This window comes from Borostomias antarcticus (genome assembly GCF_949987555.1).
Source record: "Borostomias antarcticus genome assembly, chromosome: 7".
In the NCBI taxonomy this organism is placed as follows: Eukaryota; Metazoa; Chordata; class Actinopteri; order Stomiiformes; family Stomiidae; genus Borostomias; species Borostomias antarcticus.
Window position 1 is genome coordinate 9,955,649 of NC_140240.1, and position 18,408 is coordinate 9,974,056.

Sequence of the window (18,408 nt, forward strand, 5' to 3'; positions counted from 1 at the left end):
GCCGGGGTCAGCCGTCCGCCCAGACTGTCTAAACTTGTTGTCCGACATTCTCACCTTCCGGAGGACTCTGTGCGGAGCGTTCAGACAACAAGCTATTAATAGCCAGCCAGCTCAGCCCGTCTGGCCCTGGTTCAGGCGAGCACACAGCTACAGGCCAGGTCCTGGCTGGTCTCACACCGTGGAGCCAGGCGGTCTCTCTGTCACGGCACGCTCTGTCTCTCTCTCTCTCCTCTCTCTCTCTCCTCTCTCTCTCTCTCTTGTGCCGCCACGGAAGTGGAGGGGTCGAGCAGATGAGGCAGAACAATGGCCCATTCTGCCCGTCAGAGAAACAGGCCTTGTCTCTGACTGCGTGGGTTCCAATCCCCCCCCACACACAATGCGTGGTACAGGGCATGAATCTGCCCAAAACCTGTCCTCCTTTCTTCAAACGAATGACATCACTCCTCCCTCTCTCTTTCTCTCCTGTCTACGGTCCTCTGTGTCCCTCCCTCTCTCTCTCGCTCTCTCCCCCTCCCTCCCTCTCTCTCTCTCTCCCTCTTCCTATTTCCCCCTCTCTCTCTCCCTCCCCCTCTCTCTCTCTCCCTCCCTCTCTCTCCCTTCTGCTGCTCTTCTCTTTTCTCTCTGCCTACAATCGCTCCAGTACCATCGAACCTCAACAAGCAACATTAGTTCATAGTTAAACAGTTGCAGTTGATCATCCATTGATAGTTTGACAGTGCTGATGTTAGGTCATCTAAATTATAGTGGCCCCTTCCTCAGAATTAAGTGTTGTCGGCTGTGTCGTAGTTCACAGTTCAGAGGTCAACCGCGGAAGCAAGGATCAGACATTAATGTTGGTGTTAAGCTTCAGCATATTAACTTTAACAGAGTTACGTCGTTGGCTCCTACACCACTTCAAAGTACTTGTTGTTGGCATGGCATTGTTGGCATCCCCCACGGCTGGCACCACAAACAACAACAAGGTTAGCGAGTTTATTGCGCGTAGGCGTGGGGCAGCGACACTCGCTCTCCCCTCCGTGGAGTCCTCCCCGCACCAAGCCTGACTGACCTCCGTCTCTGCGTGCGCTCTGAATAACGCTACGCTCTTAGCGCCAGTCTAGTCTGAACCCTGTCCTCTAGTCTGGTCTAGTCTGGACCCTGTCCTCTAGTCTGGTCTAGTCTAGTCTGGACCCTGTCCTCTAGTCTGGTCTAGTCTAGTCTGGACCCTGTCCTCTAATCTAGTCAAGTCTGAACCCTCTCCTCTAGTCTGGTCTAGTCTGAACCCTGTCCTCTAGTCTAGTCTAGTCTGGACCCTGTCCTCTAGTCTGGTCTAGTCTAGTCTGGACCCTGTCCTCTAATCTAGTCAAGTCTGAACCCTCTCCTCTAGTCTGGTCTAGTCTAGTCTAGTCTGGACCCTGTCCTCTAGTCTAGTCTAGTCTGGTCCCTGTCCTCTAGTCTGGTCTAGTCTAGTCTAGTCTGGACCCTGTCCTCTAGTCTGGTCTAGTCTAGTCTAGTCTGGACCCTGTCCTCTAGTCTGGTCTAGTCTAGTCTGGACCCTGTCCTCTAGTCTGGTCAAGTCTGGACCCTGTCCTCTAGTCTGGTCTAGTCTAGTCTGGACCCTGTCCTCTAGTCTGGTCAAGTCTGGACCCTGTCCTCTAGTCTGGTCTGGTCTAGTCTGGACCCTGTCCTCTAGTCTGGTCAAGTCTGGACCCTGTCCTCTAGTCTGGTCTAGTCTGGACCCTGTCCTCTAGTCTGGTCTAGTCTGGACCCTGTCCTCTAGTCTGGTCTAGTCTGGACCCTGTCCTCTAGTCTGATGTAGTCTAGTCTAGTCTGGACCCTGTCCTCTAGTCTGGTCTGGTCTAGTCTGGACCCTGTCCTCTAGTCTGGTCTAGTCTAGTCTGAACCCTGGCCTCAGACCTGTAGTCTAGACTATTCTGGACCCTGGCCTCTAGTCTAGCCTAGTCTGGGCCCTGGCCTCAGGCCTCTAGTCTTGTCTAGTCCTGCCTTGGGCCTCTAGTCTAGTCTGGACCCTGGCTTCAGGCCTCTAGTCTAGTCTTGTCTACAGTAGGTGAAGGAGTCTTGTCCCTCAGGTGGACTGGTGAATACACGCTGGTCCATCACCAGAGGGTCCTGCCCTGCAGCCCTCCACACCCCGTCTGTGTTGCTAAGTCATCGCCGTGGGGAGGCAGCCAGCTCCACACTGGGCCTGCAAAACTGCCGAGTTGGCAGAGGGTGTGGAGCAGACAGGCTGCACATATTGCCGCAGGCGTAAAGAAACCTTATGATGTGTGTCCTTACTGTTTGTGCGTGCGTGCGTGCATGCGTGCGTGAGTGAGTGAGGCTGAATGTGTGTGTGTGTGTGCGTGCATGCGTGCGTGAGGCTGAATGTGTGTGTGTGTGCGTGCGTGCGTGATGCTGAATGTGTGTGTGCGTGTTGTCTGCGCGCTGTGTGTGTTCCGTCGGGGCACGCCCCTCGTCACCAGTGCAGTCTCCCATTGGCTTTTCTTTCTTTCCCGCTTCAAAACTCAAGGGAGGATTCAGGCCCATTCAGGTAATGAGAAACTCTTACTCAGCAACTCTGCAGATGCATGGCATGAGGATCACCCCCGACTGGTCCTACCCACTAACCTCTGACCCCGCCTAACCCCTCCACGACCCCTCCAGAGGTCGCCGTCTCCCTCTACAGTACCGTACGCCCAGGGTAGACATGCCCTCCGGTCCTGTCGCCCTCGACTCGTTTCACTCCGACTCTCATTTTCATCATTCTCTCCTCTTAACCCCATCCTAACTGAAAATAAAGATGTAACTAATATTCAGTTCTCTAAACGCCTTCTTTGTAATTCTTCATTCCATTAGCCTTGTGAGACCAGCCTGATCTTGAGAGTTCACTTTCAGTTTCTCTCCGCAGATCAGTCTGGACTTCCCCCTATCTCGAACGATTTCTCTCCAATTACGTTTGACCGGACCAATCAGGGACTGTGTTCTGACTGTTGTTCTGTGTCCCAGTAGAACGCAGCCCCTCATTGGTCCCTGTAGTTGTGTGAAAATGAAATACAGGCCGCTGGTAAAAGTGTCCCGAAGCAACGAGCGGTAGCGTTAACGTTAGAAGAATAAACAGCCATAAGTGCAGTTGTTACAGAAATAGACTCAATAACAACAATTAAACAAGAACAACAGTATGCACTAGCTTAACTAGAGTTTCTTGGAGGAAAATACGTTTTTGCCGTTCTTCCGACTGGATTTGGCAAAAGTTTTGTTACACTGATTTGCTGTAAGTTAGTCTGTCAAGACAAGTACCACTGAAATCGTTCTAGATGGAGGGGGGGGGGTCCAGACTGATCTGTGGAGAGAAGCTGAAAGTGAGCTCGCTAGATCAGGATGGTCTCAGGCTATCATTCCATCTCTTCTCTCTTCGGTTATGGCCGGTATAGTTTGAATGACCAGCATGCTGACTCCTAGACCTGGCATCGCTCCTCCATGAACATGATGAATTACTTTCTCTCCTTCTTTTTGAAAACATTTCTGTCATTTATTTTTTTCCCTTTGAAAACATTTTTGTTCTTTACAGTGAGTATGCTATTTGAAAGTGTGGATGCCCTTAGTTTGGAAACATAAGTAAGATTTAAGGCATGTACAAGTTGTATGAAATAAGATAACGTGGAGTAGGCCTTTGGGCCAGTTTGGCTGATGTGTTGTTGTTAAACCTGTTCTGGAACATGAAACCTTCGTAGAAAGACGCTGAGTGTGTGCTTACAGCTCGTCCGTCAAGGCGCACATGAGCGCCAGGAAACGGTTGAATAAACAAATGATTTCCTGGGATATTCCAGGACACTCAAGTCACTGAACACACAGAACTATTCAACCTGGTATCGCCCGCGGGAGGGAGACAGACCTAATAGTTCCGGCGCATTCAGAGTTCCTATTCTCCTCTTGTACTGTTCCACACGGTGACTGTGTGTGTGTGCGTGTGCGCGCGTGCGCATATTTAACAGCATTGTAGATCGCAGACACAGCTGCCCGCACCAGGCTTTTATCTGGGCCGGGCGATGCACATTGATTGCTGCGTAAAATTTGATGTGCTCCCCTCAAAAAAAAAAAAAAAAAGCCCTGGCAGCAGCACTGAGCACTTTCCCGTTAATTGTGACATTTAGTCCCGCCTGCTGTCGACGCCGTAACCCCGAACATCACGAGGACGCGTGAGCGAACGTTCCCGCCGCCATATAAAATGCCCCAACGTACTCACCTCGTCTGACGGCCAACATAACAAGCGCCTAGCGTAGCTGCACGGCATCGCCCCTAGTATAACAAACCGGGTCTCTGGGTCTCATTTCCTGCAGCAGCAAATCACAATATGAATCATTCTTCTTGTTGCCAGTGGAGTGCGTGCTTAGCCGGAATGACACAGCAGCTGTGGACACGCTGCATTCAAAAAAAAAAAAAAAAGCCATCTGCTTGACGTATGGTGCGTTTGTTTTGAGTCAATCGAAGTCGGTGTGTTGGCTGCAGACGGGCGGGGGTGTGTTGGCTGTACTGTAGCTAGGCTGCCTCTTGACAGACCGGCAGCGGTGTTCTCTGGGGGCTGTGGGGACAGCGTCTGTCTGCAGGGCCACAGTGCCAGCTCTCAGAGGGCCATTAGACAGCATAGGGCCCTCCTGTATCAAATGCATCTTATTGTCGCCCATATGTTCGGCATGTGTTCGGCCCTTAGACTTGTGAGTCAGTCACTAAACGCTGCGTTCAACTATAGACTGAAGACCTTCGTCCAGGTTTTCAATCAATCAAAGCTTTATTTGTATAGCGCATTTCATACCCAGAGGCAACACAATGCGCTTTACAGGGAACAAGGGAGATGGGTATACGACCCACCCCTACATATTCCAGAGGGAAGCAAAAAAACAGTAATCACCCGGGGGCCAGATAAGTGAGCTGTAAAAATTCTTCCCTGACCCCTGAGGTTTTGTTGCTAAAAGTGGGCGGGAAACCATTTGAGAGATTCGGGGGGAAAAACTGCATCGCAGAACCAATCCAACGTCTTTAGGGCAGTCCTTCCTAACGGGGCGGTGAATGTTTTTTTTATTATTATTCTTCGCTCCCATAGGCCATAGTTTCCAGTAAGGCGGGTCCTTCACCCTATTGGAGATGTAGGCAGCGGCTCTGATTGGTAGCGTCAGTATTCGACGCTGTCCTAGTGACGATTTCCAACTGAGATGTCTCCGGACTTTCGCATGTCTCTAAACTCTGGCATGGCGAGACTAGACGGCCGCGCCCGTGCAGACAGAACCCTGTCTCGTCAGATGCCCCGCTGGAGAGGGCAGTAGTCCTGCCCTGGCTGCCCCTCACCCCCCAGGGCAGTTTAGCCCGGGGAAGGAGAGACGGGCCTCGGGCGCTGGGCCTGTCCTGTGTGAGCCTGCGTCTGACCGTGGACCAGGACGGAGAGCGGTGAGAGAGAGAGAGAATGGGCTCTATTGTGTTGTTGCTGAGGCTCAAAGAGGCTGAAGCTGCTCCACCCTGCCTGGACAGGGTTACTCTTGACTGGTCACCCCACAGGACAGGAGAGGTGTGAGGATCTGAGAAAAGCTCCACAGACGCCGTACCAGCTGTGATTCTACTATCGCCTCTCAGGGGTTTGATTCTCTCACGTGTAACCTCTCTCTCTCTCTCTCTCTCTCTCTCTCTCTCTCTCTGTTTCTCTCTCTCTCTGTTTCTCTCTACTTCCCTCTCTTTCTGTCTGTACAGTTTTTCCAGAGGGCCCAGATGCAGACTGCTCGGCCCACCATCCCCACCAACACGCCCTCACTGCGGCCCGGCTCCCAGACCCCCACCGCTGCCGTCTACCCCCCCAACCAGCCCATCATGATGACCATGGCCCCCATGCCTTTCCCCTCCCCCCAGGCTGCCCAGTACTACATACCACAGGTAACACTGGCTGACTGACTGCCCAGTACTACATACAACAGGGCTGGCTGGCTGGCTGACAGAGCATGTGAGTAGAGTGGTGAGAATCCCACTCCACGCTCACAGGGCTGTTCCTTCCCTCGTCTCTCCCTCTCAGAGAGACTCCCTGCCTCAGAACCGCTCCTCGCTTGCTGGCTGACTGACTGACTGACTGACTGACTGACTGACTGACTTGCTGACTGACTGACTGGCTTGCTTGCTGACTGGCTGGCTGGCTGGCTGGCTGGCTGGCTGACTGACTGACTGACTGACTGACTGACTGACTGACTGACTGACTGACTGGCTTGCTGACTGGCTAATTGGCTGGCTGGCTGACTGACTCACTGACTGACTGGCTAATTGGCTGACTGACTGACTCACTGACTGGCTGGCTGGCTGGCTGGCTGGCTGACTGACTGACTGACTGACTGGCTTGCTTGCTGACTGGCTAATTGGCTGGCTGACTGACTGACTGACTGACAGACTGACAGGAGGCCTCTCCCCTGCCTGGGGTACAATCTAAGAGTTGACTGCACATCACTCAGAATGCATAGCAACTATCAACATAATTTAGTTGTCTGTAGTCCACCAGACCGTGTCTCCGTATGAGCTTTGCTTATGTTCACACTAGTGTTGCACGGTAATACTATCCTGTCTAGTCACATCTATATCCAGAACCAGCATGTGTGGTGTGTGCATGAGGGTTTATGGGTCAGTGTGGCCGCGGCCGGCGTGTCTCTGACCCGGTGTTCTGACCCGGTGTTCTGACCAGGGTGTCTCTGACCCGGTGTTCTGACCCAGTGTCTCTGACCCAGTGTTCTGACCCGGTGTCCTGACCCGGCGTTCTGACCCGGTGTCGCTGACCCGGTGTCCTGACCCGGTGTTCTGACCCGTTCTGTCTTGTCCTGTAGTACCGCCACAGCACACCCTATGTGGGGCCTCCGCAGCAGTATTCAGTCCAGCCTCCGGGCTCCGGAGCCTTCTACCCTGGCCCCGGCCCTGGGGAATACCCCACACCCTACCGTGAGTCTCAGCCCAACACACACACACACACACACACACACACACACACCAAACATGGCCCTTGGGAAATACCCCACACCCTACCGTGAGTCTCAGCCCAACACACACACACACCAAACATTGTGGATATTTTTGAACAGGTGTTTTTTTTATATAGAGCATGTTAATCTCTTTCCGACACCGGAACGTCTAGCCAGCTCACCCCCCCCTCCGCTCCCCTCCCCAGCTGCACCCCCGTACTACACAGGCCAGGCGGTGTACCCGCCCTCGGCCCCCATCATAGTGCCTACACCACAGCAACCTCCACCGGCCAAGCGAGAGAAGAAGACAGTGAGTACCTCAGCCGGCCTGCTGGCCCGGCCTCATCACACCAGGACTGCAATAAAATCCATACAACAATAGATTGCAAATTTCTTTTAAAATCTATCGATACAGCTGTGTTTTGGGATTTTTTGTAAATGTGTGTATCGCAGTGTATCACAATATGTATTTGGAATTGTATCACACCGTAATGTATCGTGATACAACCGTATCGCGACCCATCTATCGTGATACGCATCGCATCATAAAGGCCAATACCCAGCCTTACAACACCGTGCACACACACACCCTCGCTCTTCTCTCTCTCTCTCCTATTCTTTTGCTCTCTCTCTCACTCTCTTTTTTCGCTCTCTCTTTCTCGTTCTCTTCTATCTCTCTCTCTCTCACACACACACTCTTCTATCTCTCTCTCTCTCACACACACACACACACACACACAAACCATTCGTGCATACTCCGTGGCCTTGCGGCTGAGGTGAATGTACGTGGCAGGGTTGCTCCGGGAGTCCGGCGCTTTAGTGCGATTTGTGTTTTCCGTGCCATTGTCCTCCCAGATCCGTATCCGAGACCCCAACCAGGGGGGGCGGGACATCACCGAGGAGATCATGTCAGGGGGCGCGGGGAGCCGGAATCCAACCCCCCCTATCGGACGACCCTCCTCCACCCCCACCCCGCCACAGGTAAGACAGACCCCTCCCTCTCCCCCACTCTCCCTCTCTCTTTTCTCTTTCTGTTTCCCTCTCTCTCGCTCTCTCTCTCTTTCTCACTCTCTCTTCATCTCTTTCTCTCGTTCTCTCTCTTTCTGTTTCCCTCTCTTTCTCTCATTCTCTCTCTCTCTATCTCTTCGTCTCGTTCTCTCTCTCTCTCTCTCTCCCTCTCTCTCTCTCCCATCCTCTCCTCATCCTGCCTGCCTTCCTTGGAGCTTGCATATCTTCACACACAAACACGCTGACACAGGCATAACTGCATGCTTACACACACACACACACACACACACACACACACACACTGTACCAAGCTCTCACACATTTCAGAGTATTCTGTGCAGTTGCCGCTAGCTTTCTCTGATGCAGCCGGGTCACCTAATGCTCTAAGCGTGGTGAAAGGCGCTGTACGTGTGTTAACACCATGCGTTAGCATTATTGTTTAATCACCTGTAGGCTGTTGGCTTAGCTGTGACTGCAGGGTGTTGGCAGCAGGCAATCAGGCCGGGGCTTTGGGCGCCCGCCCAGAGGGCCGGACCTCACGCTGGGCGGCGATGGGCGGACCGCTCTGGGGCCTAATCCTCCTCCTCCCCTGCCCTCGCACATGCGTACACCGAGCTGAGTCGACAGGCGCAGGATGACACAAGCACACACACACACACACACACTGCACCTGTGCCTGGAGATACTCCACCCGGCAGCTTTCTGTAGAGCACAGGCCACCAGGCAGCTACACACACTCAGCTTGGCGATTTATCTACCCTGCAACTGTTCTTATATGGTGTACATGCCTCGACGTTGTGTTCCTCCTCCGATGTGCATGTCTGCTTGTACCACTGACCCTCCCGGTAGAGTGACCGTCTCGGTTCGGACCCATGAGTTTACCCCTGACCCTCCACAGAATCCACAAACCCCCCATTCTCTGCTTGTCATCGTACACAGACACACGCAGTACCTAATCTAAGCGGTTTTGAATGCCTTCCCCTGCATGAATGCAGTTTCTGGAAAAGTGGAAAGAGCTGGGTTTATCTGATTTGTTCGCTCTCGCTGCTTGGGGGGGGGGGGGGTTCTATTCTCCCAGAAAAAGGCGACCGGCCTGGACTTGTGCCGAACATAAGGGCCATGCTTGTCCTCTCATCTGGATTCTGTAGGAGGGGGGGGGTTGGGGGGGCGGACTTTTGATGTCACACGGCTGTGCTGTCCTCTCCTCTCATCAAGGTCCGTCTGGATTCTGTAGAGGGGGAAGGCTTTTGATGTGACACTTCCTCCCTGTCGTCTCCCTGGACGTTAACAGTGTGTCTTTCCTCTCTCTCTTTCTCTCCCTCTCTCTCTCTCCCTCTTTCTCTCTCTCTCTCTCGCCCTTTCTTTTTTGCACTCCCTTCTGCTTGCTCTGACCTCATCTGCCCCCCCCCTTCCCCGTCTCCCTCTGTGCCTTCATTTCTCATCTTCTCCTCCTCTCTCTCTCTTCCCTCTCGCGTTCCTCCTATCTATCTTTCTTTCACTCTGTTTCTGTTTTCTTCTCTCTATCTAACCATCCCCCCCCCCACTGGGCTCCTTGTTCCTGCTTTTCTTCTCTGTTGGCTTGGTGCTTGTGTGTGTGCGCCTCTGTCTGTGTATCGCCTGTCTGTCTGTCTGTCCCCCCCGCGTTGCTAGTTTTTATGGCCGCACCCTCATTATCCTCACATTTTCTACCTCAAATCGCAGCAGCAGCCGCTGGGGGGCAGCGGGAGCAGCAGCAGCAGCCACACCCCGGAGCAGGCCCCCCCGGGCCAGGGCCACCCAGGAGCCTACAGCCTGGAGCCCCAGCCCCACGCTCAGCCCCAGCCTCCTCTACAGCCCCAGCCTCTACAGCAGCAGCAGCCCCAGCCTCCTCTACAGCCCCAGCCTCTACAGCAGCAGCAGCCCCAGCCACAGCCTCTACAGCAGCAGCAGCCCCAGCCACAGCCTCTACAGCAGCAGCAGCCCCACCCCCAGCCTCTACAGCAGCAGTCCCAGCCCCAGCCTCTACAGCAGCTCCAGTCTCTACAGCAGCCCCAGCCTCCTCTACAGCAGCAGCAGCCCCAGCCGCCTCTACAGCAGCTCCAGCCTCTACAGCAGCAGCCCCAGCCTCTACAGCAGCAGCAGCAGCTCACGCCTGGGGCTGCAGACAGCAAGCCAGGGCCAGGTCGGACCAACTCCCCTCTACCCAGCCAGGCTTCCCCGACATCTAGACCCCAGCTTCTCCACCTCATTCTACCAACCCCCATACCTCTCTCTGTCTCGCACCCACCCTATAACCCTCACTCTCAACCCCCCACCTCACCCCTAACCTTCACTCTCTCAACCCCCCACCTCACCCCTAACCTTCACTCTCTCACCCTATAACCCTCACTCTCTCAACCTCCCACCTCACCCTATAACCCTGTCTTTCTCACCCTATAAACCTATCTCTCTCACCCTATAACCCTCACTCTCACCCCCCAACCTATAACCCTCACTCTCACCCCCACACCTCACCCTAGGGCTGTGAGATATAGACAAAATCTTCTATCACAATATGGGTCATCTCATATCTTGATAAGGATATACATATCACAATATAGTATGTTTTCTGTAAATTCTACAGCTGTACCTGAATTTTGCCAATCAAATCAGATTTGGCTGTTCAAAACAGAGATTTGACTATTCGTTCCTTATTTCCCATGCGTAATGGTGACGGCCTTTCCACTCAATAATATTCAGGTGGCCGAGACACAAGAGCTAAGTGTGGGAATTAACCTGGCTCAGAGTATTCAATTGAATTGAAACCTTTATTTATTCAGGGGCGACAATTGAGAGCAACCTCTCCTTTTCAATGTCGCCCTGATTACAAAAAACATACAAAATAGGAACATGATACAACAAAACAACATTTACAAGAAACATGCACAGTCCACATGGAGCGCACCCTTCATTAAAGCCCTGAACCTCTCCAGCGAGACAATTTGGTCCAGCTTCAGGGAGTCCTGCAGTTTGTTCCACCTCAGTGCATAAATACTAAAGGCAGATTTTCCTGCGTTGGTGTTACTGTATACCGAGGTATGTTCAGCTTCATATGAGATTTTGACCTTGTGTAGTGGTCCATGTCTCTAAAACTCAAAAGTGAGGACAAGCACAATGGTAGCTTCCCAGACAGTACTTTAAAAAATAAATAAAGGAGAATGTTGTTCCCTTCGTGTGGCAAGGGATGCCCATCTTTATACAGAACACAGTGATGGTGAGAAACCCATCACCAGTGATAAAACGCAGGGCGCTATGATATACTGCATCAAGAGGTTTTAGAGAAGTGGGAGAGGTGACTATCGTTCACCACGAGTGTTGTGGCTGTCACCGTACTATGTCCTGGTCTGAACCTTGATTGTTGAGGTTGAAGGATATTAAATGCCTCCAAGATAGCCTGTAACTGAGAATTAACTAAGGATTCGAGAACCTTGGCTAGATAACACAGCTTTGAAATTGGGCAGTAGTTATCTAGCTCAGTCGGATTACCACCATTAAGCAGCAGCAGTATAAGCTGTGCACCTTTCCATAGAGCCGGGATTTTACCAGAGACAAATGTCCGATTGAACAAGTGGGCAAGTGGGGATGCTATCATATGTGCCCTAAGGCGGAGAAGATAAGGATCAAGATCATCCTCAGCCTCAGATTTAGTGCTTAATTAAAACTTCAATGTGGCTTACTGGTCTGTGTGACGCTACTGCACACATTGGGCGAGTTCCCAGCCACTAGACCAGGGGTATGGTCCACTGAAGACACTAGCAGTAGGGCTGGGTATCGGTACTCGATACCCTGTAGTACTGGATCGAAACAAACTGATACCAAGTAGCATCGAAACGTCTTCAGTCAAACCAGTACTTCATTTGATCCTTTTTGTATTGAGATCTAGGAAAAAAAGACGTAATATGGTCCAGTCACCGCAAGTGTTCTTCAATTTAATGCGACGCGTGATTGGCCCATTACGGCAGACAGCTACAATCCGTCTGGTGAAATCGACTACAACTGCGAGTTGTTGAAACAGTATAGCACGCTGAGGTAATGCCACCAAAACGCTCAAAGGTATGGTTATACTACACGCCTATGGCGTATGGTAAAAAGAAATGCATAAAAACGCGGATTTCCCCCATTACCTAGCTAGCTAGCATTAGCAACCCTACTGTGATGCATTGCTTAGTGCATTGGTTACTTAGTGGTAGTTTTAACTTCTGCAGCGAAATGTGTTTAGGCTAACGTTATTAACTAATGTTATGCTTAATGTTAAGACCCCCCTAGGCCTACTACCACCACAACTGCTACTGCTGATGTTGCCACCCCAAGCAGCAGCGTTGACACACCGTTCACCTTAGCTAGCCTCGCGTCACCAGTCTCTCCTCGGGGAGGAGAGCCTGGTATCTATTTACTTCACTGCCTCAAGCCCGCCCCATCATCCGGCTCGAGCCTGTAGAGCCCGCCTCCAACATCCGCTTGCTTTATGCTTTCTCCTCGCATCTTTTACAATTTTGGTCGGTGTTATGCCTGGTGATGCCATCGCGAATGTTATCTAGGCTACTCGAAACTTCACCATGTGCAGCCTTCAGTAAAAACATTACAACAACTGTTCGTCTTCGGGTCCAGACCGGATGATTATGCGGAGTCATCGCACTTCCGCTCTAGACCGGCAAAACAATACCGAACGAGAAAGGCCCCAGACTAACCTTAGCTGCAAGGTCACGGATGACTAAAAAATGTGTAGTGACTGTCAGTAGTTATATTGTAATAAATGCAGTTTGATACTCTTTTAAACACTTTCAAAATGTATTCTTGTAAAAAATATTTGAATGTGGGAGGATTGATGGCATTTTATACAACTGAATGCTTCCATTCACATGATGGTTATGGAATGGAAAAAATGCACACAAAAAAATGAAAGTATCAATTGAAGTATTCAATTGGTATCGGTATCTTTTTAAGGGTACTGGTATTGGTACTGGTATCGTAATTTTTTAAATGATACCCAGCCCTAACTAGAAGGCAATCTATCAAAAAGTTGGCCAGAGGATATAGTGGTGGTTAAAAACATCATACATATCTGTCTGGTTTTGAACCTGAGCATTATCACTCCAGATCTGCGGTGGGAGAGAGGAAGTAGGCCTATAGGTTTGAGATTTCATAGTTCTCCAGAAGCTTGCTGCATTTCCTCTGGAGCTTGCAAGAGAGGACAGATCATAATCAGATGTAGCTTTTCTAATCATGCAGTTGTCTTAAGTGCAACCAGTCTGACGGAAGGTCAGCATGTCTGGCTTTAGACCAAGCCACATCTCTGACTTTGAGGGCTTTTGTCAGCTCTTCAGAAAACCAGGGTCTGGAACGATTTTTATTCTATAATTCTTACAGGGGCATGTTTCTCATAGAGAGAATTCAACATGTTGGAGAAGTGATTAAAAGCTAGCTCGGAGTCCGGGATAGAGCAGACTCTTAAGTCGGCATTAAATGTCATGCAAAAAACCCTGTTCAACAAAATCTTTAAAATCATGCTTCCTAATGACACGTGCTTTGGATTTAAGACCCTTGACCATTCGAACACAAGCAGTTGGACAGTGATCACTACTGCCTTGTGCAAAGACTCCACTATGCGGGTATTTAAGCGGTCTGTCAATTAAATTGGATTTACACTGATTCTTTGCATTTGGTCTAGTGGGGAATGAGATCAACTGAGTAAGATTTAATTATTTTAACCTAGAATATTTCCCAGATAACCAGCCCAACTTCAGGTCACCTAAAACAATTACTTCAGATGAGGCAAGTGAAGATATCAGTTTGCTAATTTCCTCCAGGGCCACAAATCTGTTGGACGGTAAATACCAATAACTGTGAGGTGAACATGACCTCCCAGACCATCTAAACCAGGGGTGGCCAACCAGTCAGAGACTAAGAGCCACAAAAATGACTGTGGTACCACCCAGACCCACACCATATATACCAGCGTTTCTCAACCTTTTTTCAGTCACCGCACCCTTCATAAGTACTTAAAATCCCAAGGCACCCCAGTCTAAAATAAGAAGAAAAACATTATTGTCCATTAAATATACATTTAAAGTTAATTTATTTAAAATTAATACATACAACAAGATATTTTCTGACATAATATATTTTGGACTGGGCTGGGTTAGGCTGGACTGGACTGGGTTAGGCTGGGCTGGACTGGGTTAAGCTGGACTGGGCTGGGTTAGGCTGAACTGGGCTGGGTTAGGCTGGGCTGGACTGGACTGGACTGGGCTGGGTTAGGCTGGGCTGGACTGGACTGGACTGGACTGGACTGGACTGGGCTGGGTTAGGCTGGGCTGGACTGGACTGGGCTGGGTTGGGCTGGACTAGACTAGACTGGGCTCGAGATTTGAGGCTTTGAAATGTCCCAATGATGTCTGGCATATCAGACAGAATGGCTTACCATTACGTTCTATGAAGAAAAAATTACTCTCCCCACTCGGGTAAAAAATGTCCTGTGTTCGTCTTCATATTTTCTTTTAGCTGCGCATTTCTTTCCAGCCATTCTTTGGTTGTGTACAGTAGCCTAGGCTACGTTAGCTTTTGTCGTAAAAGAGAATGACCCACGCAAAGCAAATTATTTTGTTTACAATAGGTGCGTTTGCATGACAAATATTTTTCAATCTGGTTGATTTCAAGCTGATTTCAGCTTGAGCGTATACATGGGATACAAAGTAAACTGGTTGGATGTTTACATGCGACAACGAAACAAATGTTTCGAACGCGCACGCAGCCGTGAGTGATTGCGTTACGATGGTTACAAACAGCTGACTACGGAACTGTCGAGCATGCCTTGATTAGTCAAGTCTTGAACATGCGCAAAATGAACGCAGAACGCAGCATCAATCCGTTTCAAGGTAGTATACATGACGGACCAAACGGTTTCTAAAAGGTTTAAACTACCTCCTTGAAAGCGATTGGAATTTCAATCGGGTTGGGGCATTTCAGTCGGATTGAGGTGTTTATATGACATATTTTCAATCGGTTTGGTCTTTCAAACCTATTTGAAACCGATTCAAACTGTCCATGTAAACGCACCTAATAATTTTGTTACCAAGGTGATTTGCTACCTATATGATTGGTTTGAAGTGGTTCTCACGCGACTTCCTCACTAGCGAAACGATGATTTTATGACAAATCTGCAATAAACTAAAATGGGGCCACGCCTGATCTAAACCATCATATCTAAAACAAGATATTCAAAGTTCTTAGGAACAGAGGAGGCAGCCAGTTCTCGTGCATCTAGGGGGTCTTTAACATAGATCACAACCCCACCTCCTTTTGACTTCCTATCTATTCTAAGTAGCATGTAACGAGCCAAGGCAACGCCTGAATTAGAGACTTTCCCCGAGAGCCAAGATTCCGTCAGGACAAATATGTCTGGGGAGGCTATGTCACTCAACACATTAATAAAATCTATTTCAGTAACAAACTCCTAATGTTTAAGTGCAGTATTTTTAACCCACAACATGCCCATGACATGCCAGTGTGATTAGCTGCGCCATGGGATTCAATCAGTGATCTGCGCTTGTTTCATATAGAGTGCCTAAGCGAAAGCAGGAAGGACCGTACCATGGGACCTCAATTCGGAAACATGTCAATGGCAATAAACAAATCATTTCTTGATCAAGTTTGAATTGTGCCATGACCATACATATATGATGTTTGTCAATTTAAAACAGAATTTTGCAAGTCAAGAAAGTCAGTTTGTCGTAATACTGTAAAGCAGTTATCCCAGAGGTGTCACGATTCTCAAATCCACAATTCAATTTGAATTTCAATTTTAAGGTGACTTTTCAATTCGATTTGCGTTTTTTTTTTTTCTAGTGTTTTTTTTTTTTTTTTAACAGCACTGACTTTTATGCCAGTTAAGCTATCGATCTTGATTTGTAAAGACGTTCCAACTAAGGTCCCCACTCCGGGTTGAAAGAAATGTATAGCTCGCATAGTGTACAGCCAAATGGCTGGCTAGCTAGCTAGCTTCTTAACATAACTACCTAGCTATTCTATTAACATCAGTTTGACTGGAGACCTATAACTATCTACTAGCACTAGCAAACTATCTACTAGCACTAGCTGGCTGTGTTTTGCTTTGTTCCTGATTTCAGTGTCTGTCTCTACTTCTATGCAATACCTTATGTTCTCTCCCTCCAGTATAATTTCCTGCATGCATGCACTAGTACTTTCCAAAATGATCCAATGTTTCCATGGCTATAAGCACCTATTGTCTGATTGAATACAACTAGCTTGGCTATCATTCAGACAAAAACCTATAGATATGTATATCGTCATATCTCACAGCCTCACTTCACCCTATAACCCTCACTCACTCACCGCCCACCTCACCCTACAACCCTCACTCTCTGACCCCCCATCTCACCCTAAAACCCTCACTCTCTGAACCCCCCCACCTTATAACCCTCACTCTCTCACCCCCCACCTCACCCTACAACCCTCACCCTAAAACCCTCACTCTCTGACCCCCCCACCTTATAACCCTCACTCTCTCACCCCCCACCTCACCCTACAACCCTCACCCTAAAACCCTCACTCTCTGACCCCCCCACCTTATAACCCTCACTCTCTCACCCCCCATCTCACCCTACAACCCTCATTGTCTGACCCCCCACCTCACCCTAAAACCCTCACTCTGTGACCCCCCCACCTTATAACCCTCACTCTCTCACCCTATAACCCTCCCTCTCTCACCCCCACACTTCACCCTATAACCCTCACTCTCTCACCCCCCACACACACTTCACCCTATAACCTTCACTCTCTCACCCTCCAAACCTTCCATCTCCTCTCCTGTGACTAGAGCTCAGAGACCCATGGCTTTCAGCCCCGAGGAGGAGAGGGAGGCTCATTAGCACCTGAGAGTCAAGATGACTCTGGTAGAGTCTTGGTATCCACTTGTGATATCGAAACAATAGAGTCCGCGCATTAGATAATGCTTCCCCGAACATTTATTATTAGCATACAGTACCACAATGTGACGCAGTGCAAACTCTTATTTCTACTTCTGTCCGGCACCTGGTATCCATCGTGTTCGGATGTGCGTGCTTTTTTGTTTGTTTGTTTTGCATCCCTTGTTGTGGTATCGCCATGGTATTGTGTTTATCGTCATAGTCCACCCTCTATCTCTGCTCTCCTTCCCAAGTTGACTGTGTTTTTCTCCGTCCTGTTCTCATTAGATGACAAGCCAAAAGCCGAGCCGGTCGTCCAGAAGTCTTCCTCTCCCGGACTAGGACTGCCAGGACCCTCTATGGAGAGACAAGAGGCCAGTGTCCCCGTCACGACGGAGCCCGCACCCCCCACAGAGCCGGAGCTTCCCTCCCCTCCCCCCCCGGCGGTGGTTGCCCCCGTCCCCGCCTCCCTTCCCGCCGCCGGCCCCAGCCCCAGTGAGCCGCCCTCGGCCAGGGAGCAGCAGCAGGCCCCGCCCCCCTCCTCCTCCTCCTCCTCCTCCTCCTCCTCCACCACTGTGGAGTCCAAGCCTCTGGCTTCTCCCACCCAGCCTTCCAGCACAGACAGGCCTCTCCCAGAGGCCCCGCGCACCCTGGCCCCGTCCCCGGCCCCGGCTCTCGCCCCCGCACCGAAGGCCTTGAACGGCCTGGTAGACAATGCGGCCGAGCTGGACAGCCCGGCCCTGGAGCTCCCCTCTCCCCTGACCCCGTCCCTACTCCAGCCCCAGGCCTCCAGAGAGGACTCGGCCGAGACCGGGCCCCGACCCGCAGAGGCGAGGGCGGCCGAGATGCCCCCCGCCGCCGCCACTCCCCCTGTTGCGCCGGTGGCCGTCGTACCCGTCACTCTGACCTCCAGCCCCGCCCCTGTTGCCAAGGCTCCTCCCCCAGGCCTTCCGCCTCTTGTGCGGGCCACGGCGGAGGCCGGACAGACGGTCAACACTAAAGACGCCCCCCTGAAGACGGGGACGGAGACGCATGTCCCAGCTGACACCAAGGCAGAGCCCCAGATACAAGGCTTCACCAGGAAGAGCCCCACTACAGGTACTGGATATACACACGCTGTATCACCACGGTGGACAGAGAGTAGTTGCTATTGTTGAAGTAATAATAATAATAATAATAATAATAACTAGAAAGGGTCAGCTTTCCCACACATCCTGGAAAACAGCTGACCAATTTCCAGTCATGGAAAACACACGGAAAATCTGAGAAAAAGTAAAATGTCCTGGAAGGTCTTTTGTCTTGGGGAATTATTTCAGCGTTCTCCTATTTTCCCTAAACTGAGAATGAGGTACTAGGCTATCTATCAGAGCTTTCCATGACGGATAACGTTGCCATCTGGAGCTGAGCTAAGTTATTTTCAGGAACATTCAAATGGTAGTTAATCGATGAGAGTATTTTGAATAGCAAATGTAAATATTAGTCACACAGAAAAGGCAGTGACT

The 18,408-nt window shown here is 50.3% G+C and overlaps 1 protein-coding gene across 4 annotated transcripts in view; it reads left to right on the forward strand.

The window, feature by feature from the left end:
• eif4g3a (eukaryotic translation initiation factor 4 gamma, 3a) overlaps positions 1-18,408 on the forward strand; it is a 64,921-nt gene that overhangs the window by 17,557 nt on the left and 28,956 nt on the right. For 3 of the 4 annotated variants that reach the window (XM_084440822.1, XM_084440824.1, XM_084440825.1), the window contains exons 6-12: positions 2,510-2,530; positions 5,716-5,895; positions 6,825-6,936; positions 7,163-7,266; positions 7,812-7,937; positions 9,666-10,125; positions 17,195-18,004. In XM_084440822.1, the coding sequence (XP_084296948.1) occupies positions 2,510-2,530; positions 5,716-5,895; positions 6,825-6,936; positions 7,163-7,266; positions 7,812-7,937; positions 9,666-10,125; positions 17,195-18,004 (1,813 nt within the window). The remainder of the gene's footprint in view (positions 1-2,509; positions 2,531-5,715; positions 5,896-6,824; positions 6,937-7,162; positions 7,267-7,811; positions 7,938-9,665; positions 10,126-17,194; positions 18,005-18,408) is intronic. The other variant, XM_084440823.1, reaches the window with a different exon arrangement.